General features: G+C 39.9%; 2 protein-coding genes across 2 annotated transcripts; one reads left to right on the plus strand and one right to left on the minus strand.

Moving 5' to 3' along the window:
- Window positions 1-867: 867 nt before the first annotated feature.
- Window positions 868-2138, minus strand: LOC149751025 (uncharacterized). Its single transcript, XM_089928282.1, has 2 exons — window positions 2025-2138; window positions 868-1134 (listed from the first exon to the last, which is right to left on the minus strand). Exons 1-2 carry the CDS (start codon window positions 2136-2138, stop codon window positions 868-870), a joined length of 381 nt encoding a protein of 126 aa, XP_089784408.1.
- A 10700-nt stretch (window positions 2139-12838) lies between these two features.
- LOC103709445 (antifungal protein ginkbilobin-like protein) lies at window positions 12839-15282 on the plus strand. Its single transcript, XM_088713850.2, has one exon. The coding sequence runs from the start codon at window positions 13781-13783 to the stop codon at window positions 14420-14422; it is 642 nt and encodes a 213-aa protein (XP_088569976.1). The 5' UTR covers window positions 12839-13780; the 3' UTR covers window positions 14423-15282.
- The last annotated feature ends 2304 nt before the right edge of the window (window positions 15283-17586 follow it).

Consider the following 17586-nt stretch of genomic DNA (forward strand, 5'->3'; position numbering starts at 1 on the left):
TGTTAATCCCCATGAGGTTTAGTTGTAAGATGTAGATATCAAAAGGTTACTCAATTTTTTTTAAAAAAAAACATCTTAATCGAGCATCGTATGACCAAGTTATAGCTCTCAAAGTTTAGCATACGATTTAGTCTGGATGCGGCAGATCTTACTTTTAGATCCTATTTAGCCTTACTCGTAATGGTCAAAGTGATCCACATCGAATCTAATATCTCACTAGATCATAACTAGTCCTCTATTTTGCGTATCTTATTCCAACCCAACTAGTATTTGATATCCTTGGAAGATATTAGCAAATCATTGAAGATTCCAGTACTTGATCTTTGGGTGAGACTAGTAATGGCCTGCCAATCTCCCTCACATGAGCATATCTTATATGATCTTAGCATTAGCATCACATAAAGATGGTACATAATCATGCGGTCTTTCTCTAAGCAGTGATATAAATCACAAGGCTCCTTGGCTGCGAGCAGGCAAAAAAGTAAAAGATTAGAAGTGACCACTAGATTGGCTGTTTGATTTTCCTTGGAGAGCAGATGCCAAACCCAACAGTAAATCGATCCAATTTCTTAAATCATCAAGTGATCCCTATATAAAAGAAAGTGAATACATTCAATAACTTATGAATAATAATACATTCATTCAGTACTTGTCCCACTCCCATGCAGTTACACTTCCCTCCATCAGTGAACTGTACATTCTATAGAAGAGGATGGAAGCTTATTTTAATTAAGCCCTCTTCATAATTACTTGGGCAGATGGAAGAGGTTTCTTATTCCATTTTCACAATAACCATAGAAGTCCATGACATTGTCAACAAACAGAGACCAGATTAAGGTTAGTATGAGCCAAGGATCTCTGAAGTTCCTACTTATGAGTCTTCAGCACAGCAGGGTTGATGTAATAACTAGAGTATATGTGGTTTTTGGTGGTGGTATCAGAAACTGCAACTCCTTGTTTGTAAGGATGCTTGTGAGAGTTGGTGTAATCTGGAATGGATCTCCCAGACTTGTTCTTCCTTCTAGGGAGCGTCGACCGGGGAATGAACACTCCGGTCCCCTTGCTCTCCCTTCTGTAGGCCAATTCATACCCATAAGGCGGTGGCATGATCGTTTGGGGCATGCAAGGGAATCCCTGTGGGCAAGAACATATAAACCACTTGTTAATATTCCATCTAGTGTGATGTTTTTTTTTATACCAAGGCTGTTTGGTTGTTTTAAGTTTTCTCGAAACAGATAACCATAAACTCTGAACTTTGGTATTTTTTTTTTGTATAACAGATTATTTTCAGATTCTATGATTTGTCAAGTTATTTCAAATAGATTTTATGAAAAGTAAACAAACAAATATTTTTATAAGATTCATTTCTTATAACAAATCTCTTGTTAAGCAAAACATGTTTTTAGTGCAGTTCAAAACATGTTTTGTGCCATAATACTGTCTAAGCTATATTCAGAATGTTCAAATAAAAATCACTTTTATTTATATAAACGAAGGATCATGGAAGAACTGAGTACAATCAAATGTTAAGAGGCAATAATAATGAATAAATAGAGGGATCGTATAAGATAGTTTGCACAAGGACAGGCCATAATTGAAGGACTTCTATGGAAATAAAAGGTGCAGCCGACAGGTAGATCCGACATGCTGTTATTGGAATACATCCAGCTTTCCTAGAAACAGACTATTCTATGTCCAATCTCTGAGAAACATGCCTTCCGATTGATTAAAAAAAATATTATTAGCTCTAATCTGAGGGAAACCAAAGCTTAAAAAGAAAGAGCACAAGATCATAACTAGAATTCCAAATCTTAGCTTCTCTGCAGCTATCTCTAAGTGCAAACAATTTCAACTACATCTTCTGTTATGATCCTTTTAACAAAAACAGGGCACAACATGGTTGATTGGTAGGTAATTACTCCACCAAAAAATCAATCTATTTAGCATGAAAAGAACTACTACTACATCCTTGCCTTCCTTGTTAATTACTTTAGAGCATCCAAATGATCCAGAGGATGACTCACCTGAACCGGAAGCGAGGGACACTTCACGGGGAATTCTTCTTCATCATCCTCCATAATTAGCCGAGCTATCTGCTTGCTTAACTCGGCAAAGAGCACATCATCTTCTACCTCCATGGCCATGCAGCACTAGTTCTAGAAAGAGAGAAAAAAAGGGAGCTAAGCTAGTCCTACTGGCCTCACTTGCAAAGCAGAGGAATTGAAGAAGAGAAGTTGACTGCTCTATTTGTTCCTACTTCCTTGGCTGCCCATGAACTTATAATAGGAGAGACAAGGGATGGAGGGGAAGCTGAGGGCATGTGGGTTGGAAGAGGCAGGTGGGTCCACGCGGCAGTTGGCCAATCCCTGCTTTCTTCTGACCCCAGAAAAAAATAGATGGCGAAGGGAGGTGCATGGTATTATCCGGTTGGGAGAGGGATGCCGCAAGGGGAAGGGATGGCAGCCGCTTTGCCGACGAAGTTTATCATTTATCAAATCCTAAGATCAGGCTCCACTGCATCCACTCATGTGGAAAGCCGTCTGGCCCGGTTCTTCTCCCCTATCTGAATCCAGCGCCAAGGCAAGCCTCCTTCCACGTAAACCACACCCTTTTTGGTGTGGTTTGGGGCTCCAATCCTTCATCAGGATTTCAGCAGGTGACGTGGAATTTTGAACCACACTAGCTTCAGTGCCAAGTGTTTGCTCTTCGTAGACCCCACCTAGTGATTGGATCAACTGTTCTGTCGGAGTAGCAGACAGCTACCCAATGCAAGTAGCTTTCAGACAACTTATTTCACAAGAATTGTACGTATGAGTTGCTTCATGGTGAAGGTATGGTAGTGTTGTTCTGTTAGATCTGGAAATCTAGGCACATCATTATGTACATATGCAAATACTGCCCCACTTATGTCCTCTGTGGTATACGTTTGTCCTTCTTATTTGTTTGCACTCTGCATTTTAGAAGTATAACGATATATTTGCAGTGTAAACAGTGAATATTGGTGTTTTGATAGGGCGGTTTGTGGAATGCGATCTAACTCTTGTAGCTAGAGGCCAATGGTGCTGCGGACCAGTAAGTGCAAAAAAAAAAAATATATATACAAAATAGTTTAGATTGAAAAGAGAATATTTTGAGCTTTGAGTTTAGCAATTGGAGGAACATTATGTTTGTAGTTTCGGGTTCGAAGGCTTGCTCAGTTTGTGTGTGTGTGCACAGAAAAAAAATAAAAATAAATATAGAGAGAGAGAGAGAGAGAGAGAGAGAGAGAGAGAGAGAGAGAGAGAAAGTAGGGAGATACCAACTTTTTCTATTAACATAATTTTTATTAACAAAAAAGGCTAGAAATTTTGTTTAATTTTTAATTTGTATATCGACAGCAAATTTTTGTAATCGACCTCATTAATGTTCAGGAGACAAGTTAGCCCCTCATTAATCCACATTAGAGTATGTTAGCATCGATCAATGCTCATTCATCAAGTCATCGAGGCGCCTCCTTAGATTTGTTATCCACCTTCTTTTCCATTTCTTCGATTACTACTACTGTTTTTTCCCAGAAAAAGTATATCATTTCTTAAATTGTGGTTACTAGTGGGTGCATGCAGGGAGCAAGGAGCCAAACCCATATCCCTCCTATCCCCAAGCTTTGATGATATACTGTTACTTGGCAGCCCAGGAATATCACTTTTAGCTGTTGAGCAGCAGCATAACAGATCACACCCAGCTGGCCTAATGGCCACCCTGCACTCAGTTTTGAGTGCCTTCAAAGCTTGGAAACTAGCTAGCTAGCGAATAATGTGACACAGAATTATATCCATCCTAGTGGGGTGGGTCACGGAGACCAAACAGCTGGAGATTGCCAAATTATGAGCATCATGTGACCTCTAAAGCCACCATTGCTGGCATGGGCCCGGAGTGCAATTATGTGACAAACTCCCTACTACGATCTTAGTAATTGTGAACACCCAATGCAGGATAAGAAATTCTCCTCCTCCGAGTCGGTGTCGCATAGGAATAAGCTGGCATTGTACTGAAACGTAGACGGTAGATCTTGTCCTCCTTATTCTCCTTTATTCCAGCTTTATGACAGAGAGAGAGAGAGAGAGAGAGAGATACATTGATGAGGTCTGGTATGATTTTCTAAGGCGACAGAGAACCTTTCCATGTAACTATAGCTTTAGATCTCGCCCGAAGGACAGTGTCACAAAGGTCTTTGTCTGCTTCCAACAGTGTGGAGCAAGCGTCATCGCATGGCGGCGCCGCTGGTGGTCGGCCAAGGCTGCGGTGGATGTGGGCCTTGGGACGAGCATCATGTTTGATTCTGAGCATGGTTTCAGTATTTTAGTGGTGATGACTAAGAATTGGGTGTGTCCAAGAAGAGCAGACTGAGAGCTTTATATATGTTCGCTTTTGACCATCCAGCCTGGTTAACTAGTAAAGCACATGGAACACCAATTCAATATTTAAGATCAGATGGAATAACACACTTTCTAAGGTTCACTTCTGGAGCTATGTATTGCTCCTTTTGCAGGATTCATGCATAGATTTACATCAATGTACATCTTTAGTGTCATACATCAACATTTAGATGCCAGCTTTTAGCTCTACGCAACATGCTTAGGCCCCACATGTTGGTGAAAGTTGCTTGAGGTTTGGATACTTTTGAGAAGTAAAAGCAAAATGAACCGTTGTTGCACTGCACTGACCCTATAATTAGACCAATAGCTAACATTGTATCTGGAGAACCCATGGAAAACTCAAGAAATGCTAAAAACCTTCTTAGGGGCCTGCATATGGCGCAGCACTATAAAGTATTGCACAGTTATGGATGGCCGACATCAAAAGATGGATGGCCATTAAGCGAGGCAGGCTATGAGTGCTTACCATATTCAATACGGCACATGTTTGTCTGATGGTCATTCATCTTCTGATGGTGGCCATCCAAGAATGTACAGCACTTTGCAGTGTGCAGGCTGCGCCGATCCTAGTTGATCATTGAGATCTCACGTTACATGTACAAGATGTTCTATTCAAGGAAAAGCTGGGAATAGAAAAAATAATAGAACATAAGTGCATAACAGCACACTGTGTACTTAGCTTTAAAGTCTCTGAGAATCTATATAGCATGATTTAGGGAAAATATTATGCTTATGCGCTGTTTCTATGTACTGTTTCTCAATTAGGTGCTTAGCAGGCAGAAAGACAAGTTGGAATACACTTCCAAAATTTCAGAAATCCGTGAAGACAACTCCAGTTCACATGCTGCCACATCCATCAGAAAATCAAAATGAGTGGGTGAAGACTTCATTCCTAAGTATTATTTAATTTAAATCATTATGTTTAATTGCTCTCTCAAAGAAATAGTTGTGTTGCATATGCTCCATATGAATTCCTAGATGAGTCTCTAGTTAAATTGTTTAATATTTTATAATTGGCATTTTAGTTAACTAATTATTATTGGGCCAGTGCAAACTTAGTAACTAAGCTCATAAATTATTATTGTATAGGATTTATTAAGCCCAACATTGTGCTCATCTTTTTTTTTTTTAAGTCCAAGATCTGGCTACTTTTTTATTCACTTGTAGCTCAGTAGGGATGCTTAAAATTGATTATTTTTATATATAAGGTAATTTTAAAGCAGCATAAGTAACTTAGGCTATAAAATTAAGGGATTGGATTATTGCCAAATAAAAGAATAGGACTTCCTTTTCAATGAGCTGGTATTAAGGCTACAAATGGGTCGGGTTGACCCGTGACCCAACCCGACCTGCTTATATTCGATTCGACCAGTTTTGGATGAGCCGTAGGGCCGGGTCAGGTTCTAAAATTGGACCCATTCCATTTTTCGGGTCGGGTCTGGGTTTACTGAATTCAGACCAAATCCGACCCGACCCGATCCATTTGAAATTTGGATAATTGTGGTTTTCAGTCCTACGAATCGACCCAACCCGACCTAAATCTGTAAAATTGTTGAAGCTCGTGAGGTGCAAACACAAGTTCTGAAGCCATGGATGGGTTGACCCGAATTGGACCTGATCCAGACCCGAACTGGACCCAAATTTTTTGATTTAGGTTCGGGTTATACAAGGATTGGACACGACCCGAATGACTCGTTGGGTCAAAAATTATAGCAGTGGACCCGATCCGGCCAGACCCAATCTGGTCCAAAATTAGAATCCAAACAAGAAACTGGATTGGTTCGGGGTCACTCATGATCCCACCTGACCCGACCTATTTGCATCCATAGCTGGTATTGGTTGACAGAATCCCCATCCTTGAAATTAATAAGATGAGTAGAACTTTTTGGTGGAATATTTTAAATTGCATATTGGTTTTATAAGAAAGTCTCTCTTCCATATCGTTGCAAAGAGGGCTCTTTTGCAAGAGAATTTTGTTCACTAAACTTTCTCTCATATCTTCTCCTAGCACAGTACGACATTTTCAGATGTTTAAAAATTGGCTGACCTATTTGAATTAACCTTCGAGGCTTTTCAATTAGGTATTCAAACCGTATTGTACCCCAAAGGTTGCAGCATCCTTCATTTGGAAGGAAGTTCTAGGTTTAAATCTTGAGAGGTGCTTGCCAAGTGTTCGACTCGAGTAAGTATAATATAATGCTCCCACTATTACTCTTAATTAAGGGAGAAGAAGGAGAAAAAAAAGGTTGGCAATGCTAAGTTTTAGCATATTTTGAAAAAAAAAAATCTTTAAAAATACATTCACAATGTGGTGATAATTGAATTCTAGAACCGTGTTTGACGAATATCTATAATGTTATGTAGTATGGTTATATAGAAATTTTATTATCCCAATTCAAAAATATAAAATAATTAAAAAATTTCTAGGAATAAATATGCCTAGCTTTCCTTTTAGCACTAGTCTTTTCTAGAATACTTTAATTCTATCTATGCTTTTGTTTAGCCTTAAATAGCCCAAATTCTCTTACAAAAGAACTTTCTTAAATTAGAAATTTTGTATTGAAATCATATAAACAAATCAAATTGAATTTTGTCATCTTACCCTATATAAATCCAATTTACAAATAATTGGTAAATCCAAACAAAACAACAAGTAAACTAATCATTACATGACTTTGATACAAATTAGCATTTATTTTGTGAAAAGTGTTAGACTAAATGAATTCACTTTTTAACAAAGGCAGGTTAGGTCTGACGCTCATGAAGCCATCCTGGATGTCTTATCATCCAATGTAACAAGAGCCGCACACCATGTCAGGTGTATAGGCACTTGTGTATTATGTGCATATAGGTATAAATAAGGTTCGCCGTCTTGGTACCGTATTCTATACCAGTGCCATATTAGCACAATATCGGTACGGTATGGTACGAAATTTTTTTGGCGTACTGTGTCGGTATGCCATCCATATTCAATATCGGTACCGAACTAGTATGGTACGTTTCATACCATCTGGTTTGGGCCGGTATGGCATACCATTGCCAAATTGCTTAAAGCCATAAAAATTAAATTGATTTGGTAATAAAAATTTTATAACCGGATCAAGTTTGCTTGGGGCCCCAACCCTAACAAGTCATCATGGGTCGGACAAGGCCCTAAAACCGAACCCCAAGCTCATACCATAGTAGTAGTACTGAAATCATAGATGTAAATAGATGCTGTCAAAATCGAGCTCAGGACTTCCAATAAGTGGAAAGGGCTTAGCCAGGGCTACCTGGAAAGAATTTATTTAAATGATTAGCAAGATCATGCAATTCATGGTTAAGAGATGAAATAAAAGGAGGAAAAATTAGAGATATCTTTGATCTCCCTTGTAATATTCTCTCTTTTCTCACTTCAAGATATCTTTGGTGAAGACATTGACTAATAGTGGATTGCGCACTTTGAGTAAAGCACTTCTTGATCCTAAAAACCAAGGCTAGTGGACCAATTTGAATTTTTAAAAGGAATATATAGCAGAGTGCTTTGCTAGTGCTCCAATAATTCATTCTCTTTGTAAGCATAGAAAGATTAATAAAGTGGTATGGAAAACATATTATGATAAATTCAAATTCTCTTTGAGCTTTTTGACAGCTTAAGTTAGAGCTTTTTGACTGAATTACTACCTAAGAGAGGTGTTAGAACAAAGTGGCATGGATGCACCTTATCTTGCCTTAGTCTAACAAATCAACAGTTTTAGTTGGCAGTGTGTGGGTTATTGGATCACCAGCAGGAGAGGGCTTAAAGCAAGGTGATCTTTTATTGCATTATCTTTTTGTTCTGGTAGCTGATTTCTTGGAAAGAATTCTGGATAAAGTTAGTGCTGAAGGGGTCTGAAAGAATCAGGATTCCTGGATCTGGTCTTGATCGTTTTTAGAACTGCATTTTATGATGATGATCATCTTTTGTGGTGCTGATGATACATGGTTCGGAAATCATAAATTCATCTTATATTCTTAGTAGATCTTATATGGTCCTCAAATCAACTTTGAGAAAAAGCTGTCTATTTGGTAATTAATCTTGAGTATAGAAGTGGATTTGTGGCTAATATGCTTGACTCAATTGGATTGAGTAATTAGACTAAGGATGAGCCAAATTGAATTAGATTCAATTCTGGGCTCAATCAGGATTTTTTGACCTGATTGGATTAGGTCTGAATCAAGAGGACTTAGGTTGACCAAATTAAATTAGATTAAATTTGTGCTTAATTAGGGATTGACCTAATTGGATTAGGTTCAACCCATGGTAATTGGATCATTCTAATTGTTAGGATTTAATTAAATTAAATGGGTTTGATTTGAAACTGTTCGGATCTTGAAATCCACTTGTCACATATCCATGCAAGGCGCCATAAATTGATTTTTAATATGATTAATAATTAATTTAATTTATTTAATGGTGCCATGGGATACTTGGCAACATCAGGGACCTCTTTCATCATTAGATGGGTCGAAATGAAGAGATAAATTCATGAAAAGAATTGGATAAGATCAAATTCTCTCTCTTCATGACATATGTCATCCTTATCTTTATCTCACTTCTAATTAAGGTTGAATTTCGAATTTAATCACCACAAAATCACCACGTGACCCTCTAATCTGATTGGGGGCATGGGAATTTCGAAATTGAAAGAGGGAAGTGGCAACATGATGAATGGTTTAGATTAGATCAAGCTTCATCATGTAATGGCACATGAACTTGAATTTTGAATTCAAAATTCAAAACCCCACAAAATCCTCCACAAATATGGGATGGTTGGCATGAAGTTAGGTAGGAGAGCAACATTAAAAGGACCTCCATCAGCTGGTGGTCGAATTCAAGGAAAAAAGAGAGAAAAAGAAGAAGAAAAAAGAGAAAAAAAAGAGAGGAACCCTAGTTCATGCATGAAAAATTCTGCATTCAATCTAGCTGACTTCTTCCTCCTCTAAGTTCATCGCGCCATTAGTTTTAGGGATCCCTGATAAGAGTCTTTAGATCAGATCTAAGTCCTCTTAAATCCCTTGAAACCTTTCCTCCAAGTTCTTCCAAGAAGGCGGATCAAAAGTTGATAGCATTGGAAAGATCAAATTTCAGCCTCAAGAAATTCTGCGCAAGCTAGCACTTCCGCAGGATTGGATCTCTTCAGGAACTTCGCGTGGACTTCTCGTAGAGGCCATTCGTGTGCGTGGCTGCGAAGTCAAGGATCAGATCCACAAGTTTCATCCATCATAAAAGGTATTAATCCTACATTAATCTTTTGTTATGGTGTCAAGATTTAGGTCCGATTCCCCGAAGTTTTACCCTCTTTTGGGGCTCCTCACGGAGATATCTCTAGAATCCATTCAATGGATATTCGGAGATTAATTGGAATAGAGTTTTTAAGTTTCAGATCTGATAGTTAATCATGCATGAAAGTTTTAGCATAATTGTTTAAACGATTCCGGCATAATCCTATGTGTTCTTAATGTGCTGATTTCTAGATTTGATCTTGTAAGCATGCATGAATTAAATTGTTTGATTCATTTTTCCGCTGCATTTTTGAAACTTAAAAAGAACTACGTATGGCTTGATCCCCCTTATGAAGGGGTACGTAGGCAACCCGATCAGGTTCAGCCATGGTTTTCAAAAAAAAAAAAAAAAAAAATCAGCATGCTTAACACCGAAGAACCTAGGATTCACTTTCAGTGGTATCAGAGCAAAGGTCCAAGAGTTGTGACCGATCTCCGGGAACTCTCACGCGTGATCGTGTGACGAAGCGTGGCTCTCCATCCGGAGGCGTATAGAGATGCGTGCTCTGATAGGTATACATGGGTGTCACCCTATTTTTAATAGGACCGAACCCATGTAGGAGTTGAGACTCCCCTTTCAGTGGTATCAGTAATAAGGTTATCATTTATTTGGTAATTAATCTTGAGTATAGTCTGAGTTCGAAGATGGTACTTCCAATTTTAGCTGAAGTCCAGTTTAGAAAAGCAGAGTTTCTAGTGTACACCATCAACTCATACTCTGTATAACTGGATCCAAAAAAATATGGTGGTTAAAGAAAAATCTAAATGCTGCATATTTATGGGTAATGAAATTGGTGAAATCAAATGGATTCTTGTAATTTACACGCACCCATGTTAAAAAAAAGTGGACCTCACATAAGAGGATAAGTTATTGCTAATGAGATCCTTAGAATGTGTTAGGAATGATATTAATTTATACTAGGGTGTTAATTAAGATCATTGAGAAGATTATATATTCATGCTTCATTGTTTTTTCTTCAAAATGTTCTTAGTATTGTTCCAAATGTGTAAAGATATATTAAGCCTCTAAACTGTGCATTAGATTAATTAGATAAATGATTTTTAGTTTGAATAGTTCATAATAGGATGACCAGGTGTGTATTATCCTGGCGAGTGGTTCATCTTTGATGCCTTGAAGAATAGTTGGCCACCTTCTTTAGTTGACCATTCCAAAATATCTGATGTTGGAACCCAACTCTCTATATCTAGAGCTATGTCATTATTGTGGAATTGTCTGTTGACTCCAGATACACCCTCTAGGTATGGACTCCATCTCCATGTCCATCATTCGCAAACATTTGGTTGCATCATGGTATGTCGTACCGGTCCGGACTGGAACCGGTATCGGATCAGCGTGAAATCCGATACCGGTAGTTTATTGTTGAAGAACCGGTACGAGATCGGTACGGAACCGGTTCGCCACCGGTTCGGAATCGGTACGGACTGGTACGGGACCGATTTCGTACTGGTCCAAGCCGCCATCGGTACTTAGGTTGCATGGTTTTACAAAGTTTTACATCTCCATTATCTCATCTCATCTAATTCAATTCCAAAGTGCTATATATACTCCGAGAATCCACGGAGTTTCATGTAGATTGTATGGTTAAAGAATCAATAGATTGTCGCTCGGCAACCACAAGGGTACTGTATATTCTCTTCACCTCTCTTTTCAATACAGTAGCACTAGTGCACTACATTTCAAAAAAAAATACTTTTAGTAATTGTTGGGACCCACGTCTCTGATATTTCCGTGATGTTTCTGTTTATTTCCGCAAACTAGATATTTATGCTGGAGGGCGTGTGCTTATTGAGGAGGGGTTAGTGTTTATTCTTTCTGTGTTTCTGTTTATTTCTGGAAAGGAACATAGGAAGGTTGTGAGCACCCTCGCAATTTTCTGCTAATCGGTGGTCTGTCTGTTTAAATACACCCCCCCTATTGCTCAGGACACCCCCCAAAAATTAAAAAAAAATTAAATACTCTCTACACCCCCCCCATTTGCTAAGGACACCCCTAAAAAATTAAAAATTCCTAAATTACCCCCACCTTCCCCACCCCCCACCTCCCCACCCTCCACCTCTGCCTCCTCCTCCTCCCCCCTCCTCATCCTCCTCCTCCCCCTCCCCCTCTTCCCGCCCACCTCTGCCTCCCCCTCATCCCTCTCCCCTCCTCCTCCTCCCCCCTCCGCCTCCTCCTCCTCCCCCCTCCTCATCCTCCTCCTCCCCCTCCCCATCTTCCCGCCCACCTCTGCCTCCCCCTCATCCCTCTCCCCTCCTCCTCCGCCCCGCCTCTGCCTCCTCCTCCTCCCCCCTCCTCATCCTCCTCCTCCCCCTCCCCCTCTTCCCGCCCACCTCTGCCTCCCCCTCATCCCTCTCCCCTACTCCTCCGCCTATTCACCCTCCTCCTCCTCCTCCCTCCTCCCTCCTCCTACTCCTCCACCCCTCTACCTCCGCCCCCCATCCCCATCCCCTCTTACTCTGCATCCCCCTCCGCCTTCTCCCCCTTCTTTGCCTCCTCCTCCACCCCCTATTCCTCCCTGCTCCCATTCCTCCTCCTCCTCCTACCCCTCCTCCCCCTTCTCCTCCACCTCCCCCTCCTCCTTCTCCTCCTCCACCTCCCCCTCCTCCAACTACCCCTCCTACCCCTCCCCCCTCCGCCGCCTCCTCCCCACCCTCCTACCCCTCCTCCCCTTCCCTCCGTCGAACAGAAGGATTCTGTTCGGTTGAGGGTTGCCGAACAGAAGCCTTCTGTTCGGCACTGGATCGCCGAACAGAAGCCTTCTGTTCGGCACCGTTCAGCCGAACAGAAGCATTTTGTTCGGCGATCCAGTGCCGAACGGAGCACGAAACGGAGGAGGAGGAAGGGGGTGTACTGAGAAAATTTCAAGGGCAATATGGTAATTACACTAAAGGTTAGTTTGGGTATTTTTTTTTTAATTTTTGGGGGGTGTCCTGAGCAATAGGGGGGGGTGTATTTAGAACTACCCTTTCCTTGCACTACTTTGTATTTATTGCATCTGAATTTTGTGTTTATCCTCAATCTTTACTGTTTATCGTGAGTGAGCCTGGAATTGACTAAGGGTGGGGCGTCAAGTTTTTATTTATTTCTGCCGTGTTTTTATTTATACACATAAAGTCGGTGTTTATCCTAAAAAATTTGTGTCTATCTTGGAGGGATTAGTATTTATTCTTTAGATATTTTTATTTATTTCTGCCGGTGAGTACAGATTTCTGTTTATCTATGACCGATTTGTGTTTCCTCTTAAATAGTAATAAAGTGGGTCATAGGGGTGAGTTTTATTTTATTTATTTTTCTTTTGTATGTGTGAAATGATAGTACTAAGGGGTAGACTTCGACATGGGTAGCCTGTTCCGTCCAATTAATACTTTTTTCCTTTAATAGCTCCATTAACCTATTAACTAGGGCTTGTTACCTTGGGATTGGTGTAGGATCGGACAACTTTAAAGACAACTGGATTTGTTTTCAAATATTGGAACGGAGTTTAGTCTATCTCTCTTTTATATATATATATATATATAAACTAAACTTAATAGACTTGGTTGCACTCGGTTGGATCTCCACTCAGATCCGATCAAATTTATATTGGATAATGGAGATCTTACATCGATGATCCAAGCAGTTGGATGTGATCCACTATCTCCAAATTGCTTATATACCAAAAATTATATGATTTAGAGACTCATAGCTTGTGCATCAAGTAGTCAAAAAATTAAATAGTCAAAGTAAAATTAACTTAAATATTTTTTTTTATCATTTGATATATAGATTAGAAAATTCCAAATCACATAATTTTTGTTCTGTAAGCAATTTATGGATACACAAACAATAGCTCGACCATCAATATGGGACTTCTATTGTCAAGTGTAAACCTTGATCGGAGCTAAGTCAAGATCCACGCAACTATGGTCAAGTCCTCTCTCTCTCTCTCTCTCTTTATATATATATACATAGATATATAGTGTGTATGCATGTATGTGCGTACATATGCATCAAAACTACAAGGAATTAACCAGCCGACCAACTATTAAATGGCATTAATAATATGAGCATTTCTTTATACTCTGCCATTGATGCCTATTTCACCATGGCCGGCCGAGGGTGGCGTCCAGCCACTCCATCCAAGCAAAAGGAGACAAAAGAAACGGCAACACCGAATAGCCCCACACAAGTCAAGTTACAACGACGACCATCCGCTGAAGGCGGAGAAGCCGATAAGAATCCAATGCCAATTCCTCCCAAGACTGCACAATCCCATTACCAAGCCAATTCAGCAAAGGAAATGTCTTTCCTCTCCAAATTGCCGCTCACCATCTCAGCACTGCTGATACTGTGGAGCATCACGGTTCGCAGCGCGCCGAACACCAATATCACTTCAGTTCTGTGCAACTCCGGCACGTACACTGCCGGCGATCCTTTCACCATCAGTCTAGCCTATGTCCTTTCAGACCTTCTTGCAGTAACGCCCTCTCGCAAAGATCATGACTACTACAACGTCTCTCCCTTCCCCAACGCTTTCGCCTACGGCCATGCGGCATGCAAGGCCAACCTCGCCGGCGGCGATTGCTCGGTATGCCTCCGGTCAGCCAAGGGGGTTATGAACACCACCTGTGGGATGGCAATTGGTGCGAGATCATCGCTTGTGGATTGCGCCATCCGATATGAACAATATCCTTTTGTTAATTAGAGTGTACCTCCTGGTTCTTCCTTGTGTCTTGCTGCTGTTTTCTAGTTCTTGCTCTTTTAAAGAAATACAAACACTATTTCAGGCTCATTTGCTTCTTATAACTTTACAGGTAGTTGGCTTTCTATATTGAGATGAATGAGAAATAACAAGCATCAATTCTGTTGCTTGGCATGGGGTAATTGTGCGGGTAATTAAGTAGCTTTTGATTTGCTTGTGTCAGCAGTTGCATGCCGATAAGATCTCCTTACATGTCGAAAGAGGTTGCTTGATGAAATTCAAATGATCATCCAACATCATAAAATTTTTATGCAGCAAAAATTTAGTACTTCTTATGGAGAATAGCTTCAAGTTTCTAGGGAATTATGTTCAAGTGAAAATGTAATACCTGCTAATGTCATATATATATTTCTTTCTTTTGGTGCACATAGGCACAATGATCATTCCATTCAGCTCAAGGTTGGATATATATAATCTTACCAGGAAAAAAAAGAAAAAAAGAAGGGGTCAAATATGTAGGATACTCCAGACCTTGATTAGCTCATTAGTACTTCTCAGACTTTAAAGAAATTATTTCATAAGAATATATCCTGAACTGGCACGAAAGAAGACACTTGAGAATGGGAAATTGCTAGGTTTAGATCAGCATTATTAAGATTATAAGTTGAAAATAGCATGATATGGCCAACTATGTCAAAAATAAAAAGATGTATAAAAACTAGTGAAATATATAGGTTCTTTCCTCTCCAATGTTTTTAATTAACTTGCATCTTCATAAACATCATTAACATACCGCAGACTTTGACATGGATGCACCAGCATCTGACTTCTCTTTGTACGCAATGCCCACATAAATCCAATCCTTGCCAACATTGCCATTACCTATGCTAGTATTTATACGGCCTGGCAACTGAAAGGAGATCCGAAGACCTCCGGGCCGTGCTAGATTCCCGGAATCCTCCGATGTTTTTGGCGATGCCTAAATGCTGATGCATTCCCTATTTGATCCTCCCTCAATCAGGAGAAACTTGTCCTCCAGGATAGAACCCTATTATCGAATGAATCATTGGTCTTATGAACAAGGTTATCATGTCATGTTTTTTGACCTTTACTCAGCCTCCAAATGCCATTTCTAAATTAAGGCCGCAAAAGGTATTTTGATGAGCATATTGAATTGCCCCTACTTTAGTCAACAATGCATAGAATGACATTTTCATTCATTACCTGTGCCAATATTTCTCAGTTTTTGCTTGGTCCATGTTCCCCATAGAATTTGCAACTAAGATAGCCACTCATCTTTCTCTTTCTTTCTTCTTCTTTTTTTTTTTGGTTAGGGGGATAGTAAAGTGCCTAAAAGGGGTAGAGATTGACACAGTTGAACTTGAGCAAGGATCATGGTTCCCCTAGATCCATGGAAATCACTTTCCATGATGTATATGGAGAAAAGACCAATCCCCCTTGCAACAACACATGACCCCTCTCCCTGATCCCACCTCCCATTTCCCATGTAATTTTGTTAATTTTGTGCTCGTCTCTCTTCACTTTACTCTCTTTTATTGGAGATGACTTAGAGTCTATAAAAAGCCAGGAAATTCATCCAACTCATAGTGTAGTTGGAATATCATTTTATGTCCCTATTTTCAGTTTTTTGGGGTCCCTATAGCGTTCTCAACTTAAAGGTCCTAAAATCTCTCATTATTTAAAAATATTGATTGGAACAAAAACCCATGTATCTCTCTTATTTTCAAATATGTGGATAGGGGTAGTCCAAGCTCATGGCCATCATTACTACTCGCTATCATACATGGTCAAAGCCACCAATGAGCAAAATTACGATGAGTTGCAATGGAGGAAGTAAGTCACTTCCCCAAATGTTATTAATAAAATTACTTTTATACAATAAAAGGTGTAGAGTAGAAAAGAAAGCAAGTTACAAAGGGTCGTTGGGGAGTGAGCATCAGAGATGGGAGGATAGACATGAGTTTTTTGGTGGTCTTCAAACATTTTGGCTAAGCAAATGTTTTCCAAAGCTTGAAGGTGTGGAGGATTTTGCACAACACCTCATGGACCGATGAGCTCTTCCTAAGGAAAATACGAGAGTTCCTCTCATTGCCAAATTTCCCAACAAAGTACAATCATTAATAGGTCCCATGCTCTTTTGAAGGATGAGTGGATCTTCTTTTCCCTCCAAGTTGTCCCTAAGGTTTGGAGATTTGAAGGCCAACCTCTCATATTAAGATAGATTTTGAGGGAGTAACAAATGCTTTTTGGGAGATGACATTTGATAAATAGGCGAGATATGGTCTCCATTGTCACACTGCACAATGGACATCTTGAACTAAATGCCCAGCCCCTTTTTTTTCCATAACTTCTCCTGCATGCAATCTATTCTTCAAAGCCAACCGCATAAATAATTTTGCCTTTTCTGGAACTACAGCCTTCCATAGCTTTGCCTTGGATGAAGAGGATGCCCCTATCATCCTCATGAATGAACTGATTCAGATCTAGAGTAAGTGGAGTAAGATCTTCTCGCCAAACCTGTTGATGTTGATCAATGTATGCCACGTTAGCCAATCGATCAGCCACTAGATTCACTTCCTGAAGGACATGATGGCAAGAAAAGCTGGACAATGTGGAGCAGACTGTTGAATTCCTCAAAGCCGGATGCTGCAAAGACTCCTTGTCATTGATCCATTTTACCACTGTACTCGAATCTCCTTCCAGCATAATTTTATCATTCTGAAACATGCTGATTGCTGTCTTCAGACCAAGCCATGCAGCCATTAATTCAGCAATGGGAGCAAATTAAGTTTATAAGGATGGGAATAGATGCCGCATAAAGAACTCTTCCAATTGATTCCAAATAACAAACCTTGCACCTGCAGCCTTAATTTCATCAAAATTCACTTTAACACACTTTAACATTACTTACCTCCTTTACGTCCACCCTTTGTTTATAACCTGAGCTGCAGCATAATAGATATCACCTTTTGAGTCGCGGCAATGGGAGTTTGTTTAATAAGATTTAGAATATATGAAGGAAAGCACCGATCCACCGGATTAGAATTCCAATCACCTGACTCTATGGTAAAAAAATTAACAGGGGGGTGGGCTGTCAATAACTCAATATTATAGTAAACAAGCATTCTTGATAGAGGTTTCTTTGC

Source organism: Phoenix dactylifera, chromosome 17, assembly GCF_051530095.1.
Source record: "Phoenix dactylifera cultivar Ajwa chromosome 17, Ajwa_hap1_PhDact_Kaust_v1.1, whole genome shotgun sequence".
Lineage (NCBI taxonomy): Eukaryota > Viridiplantae > Streptophyta > Magnoliopsida > Arecales > Arecaceae > Phoenix > Phoenix dactylifera.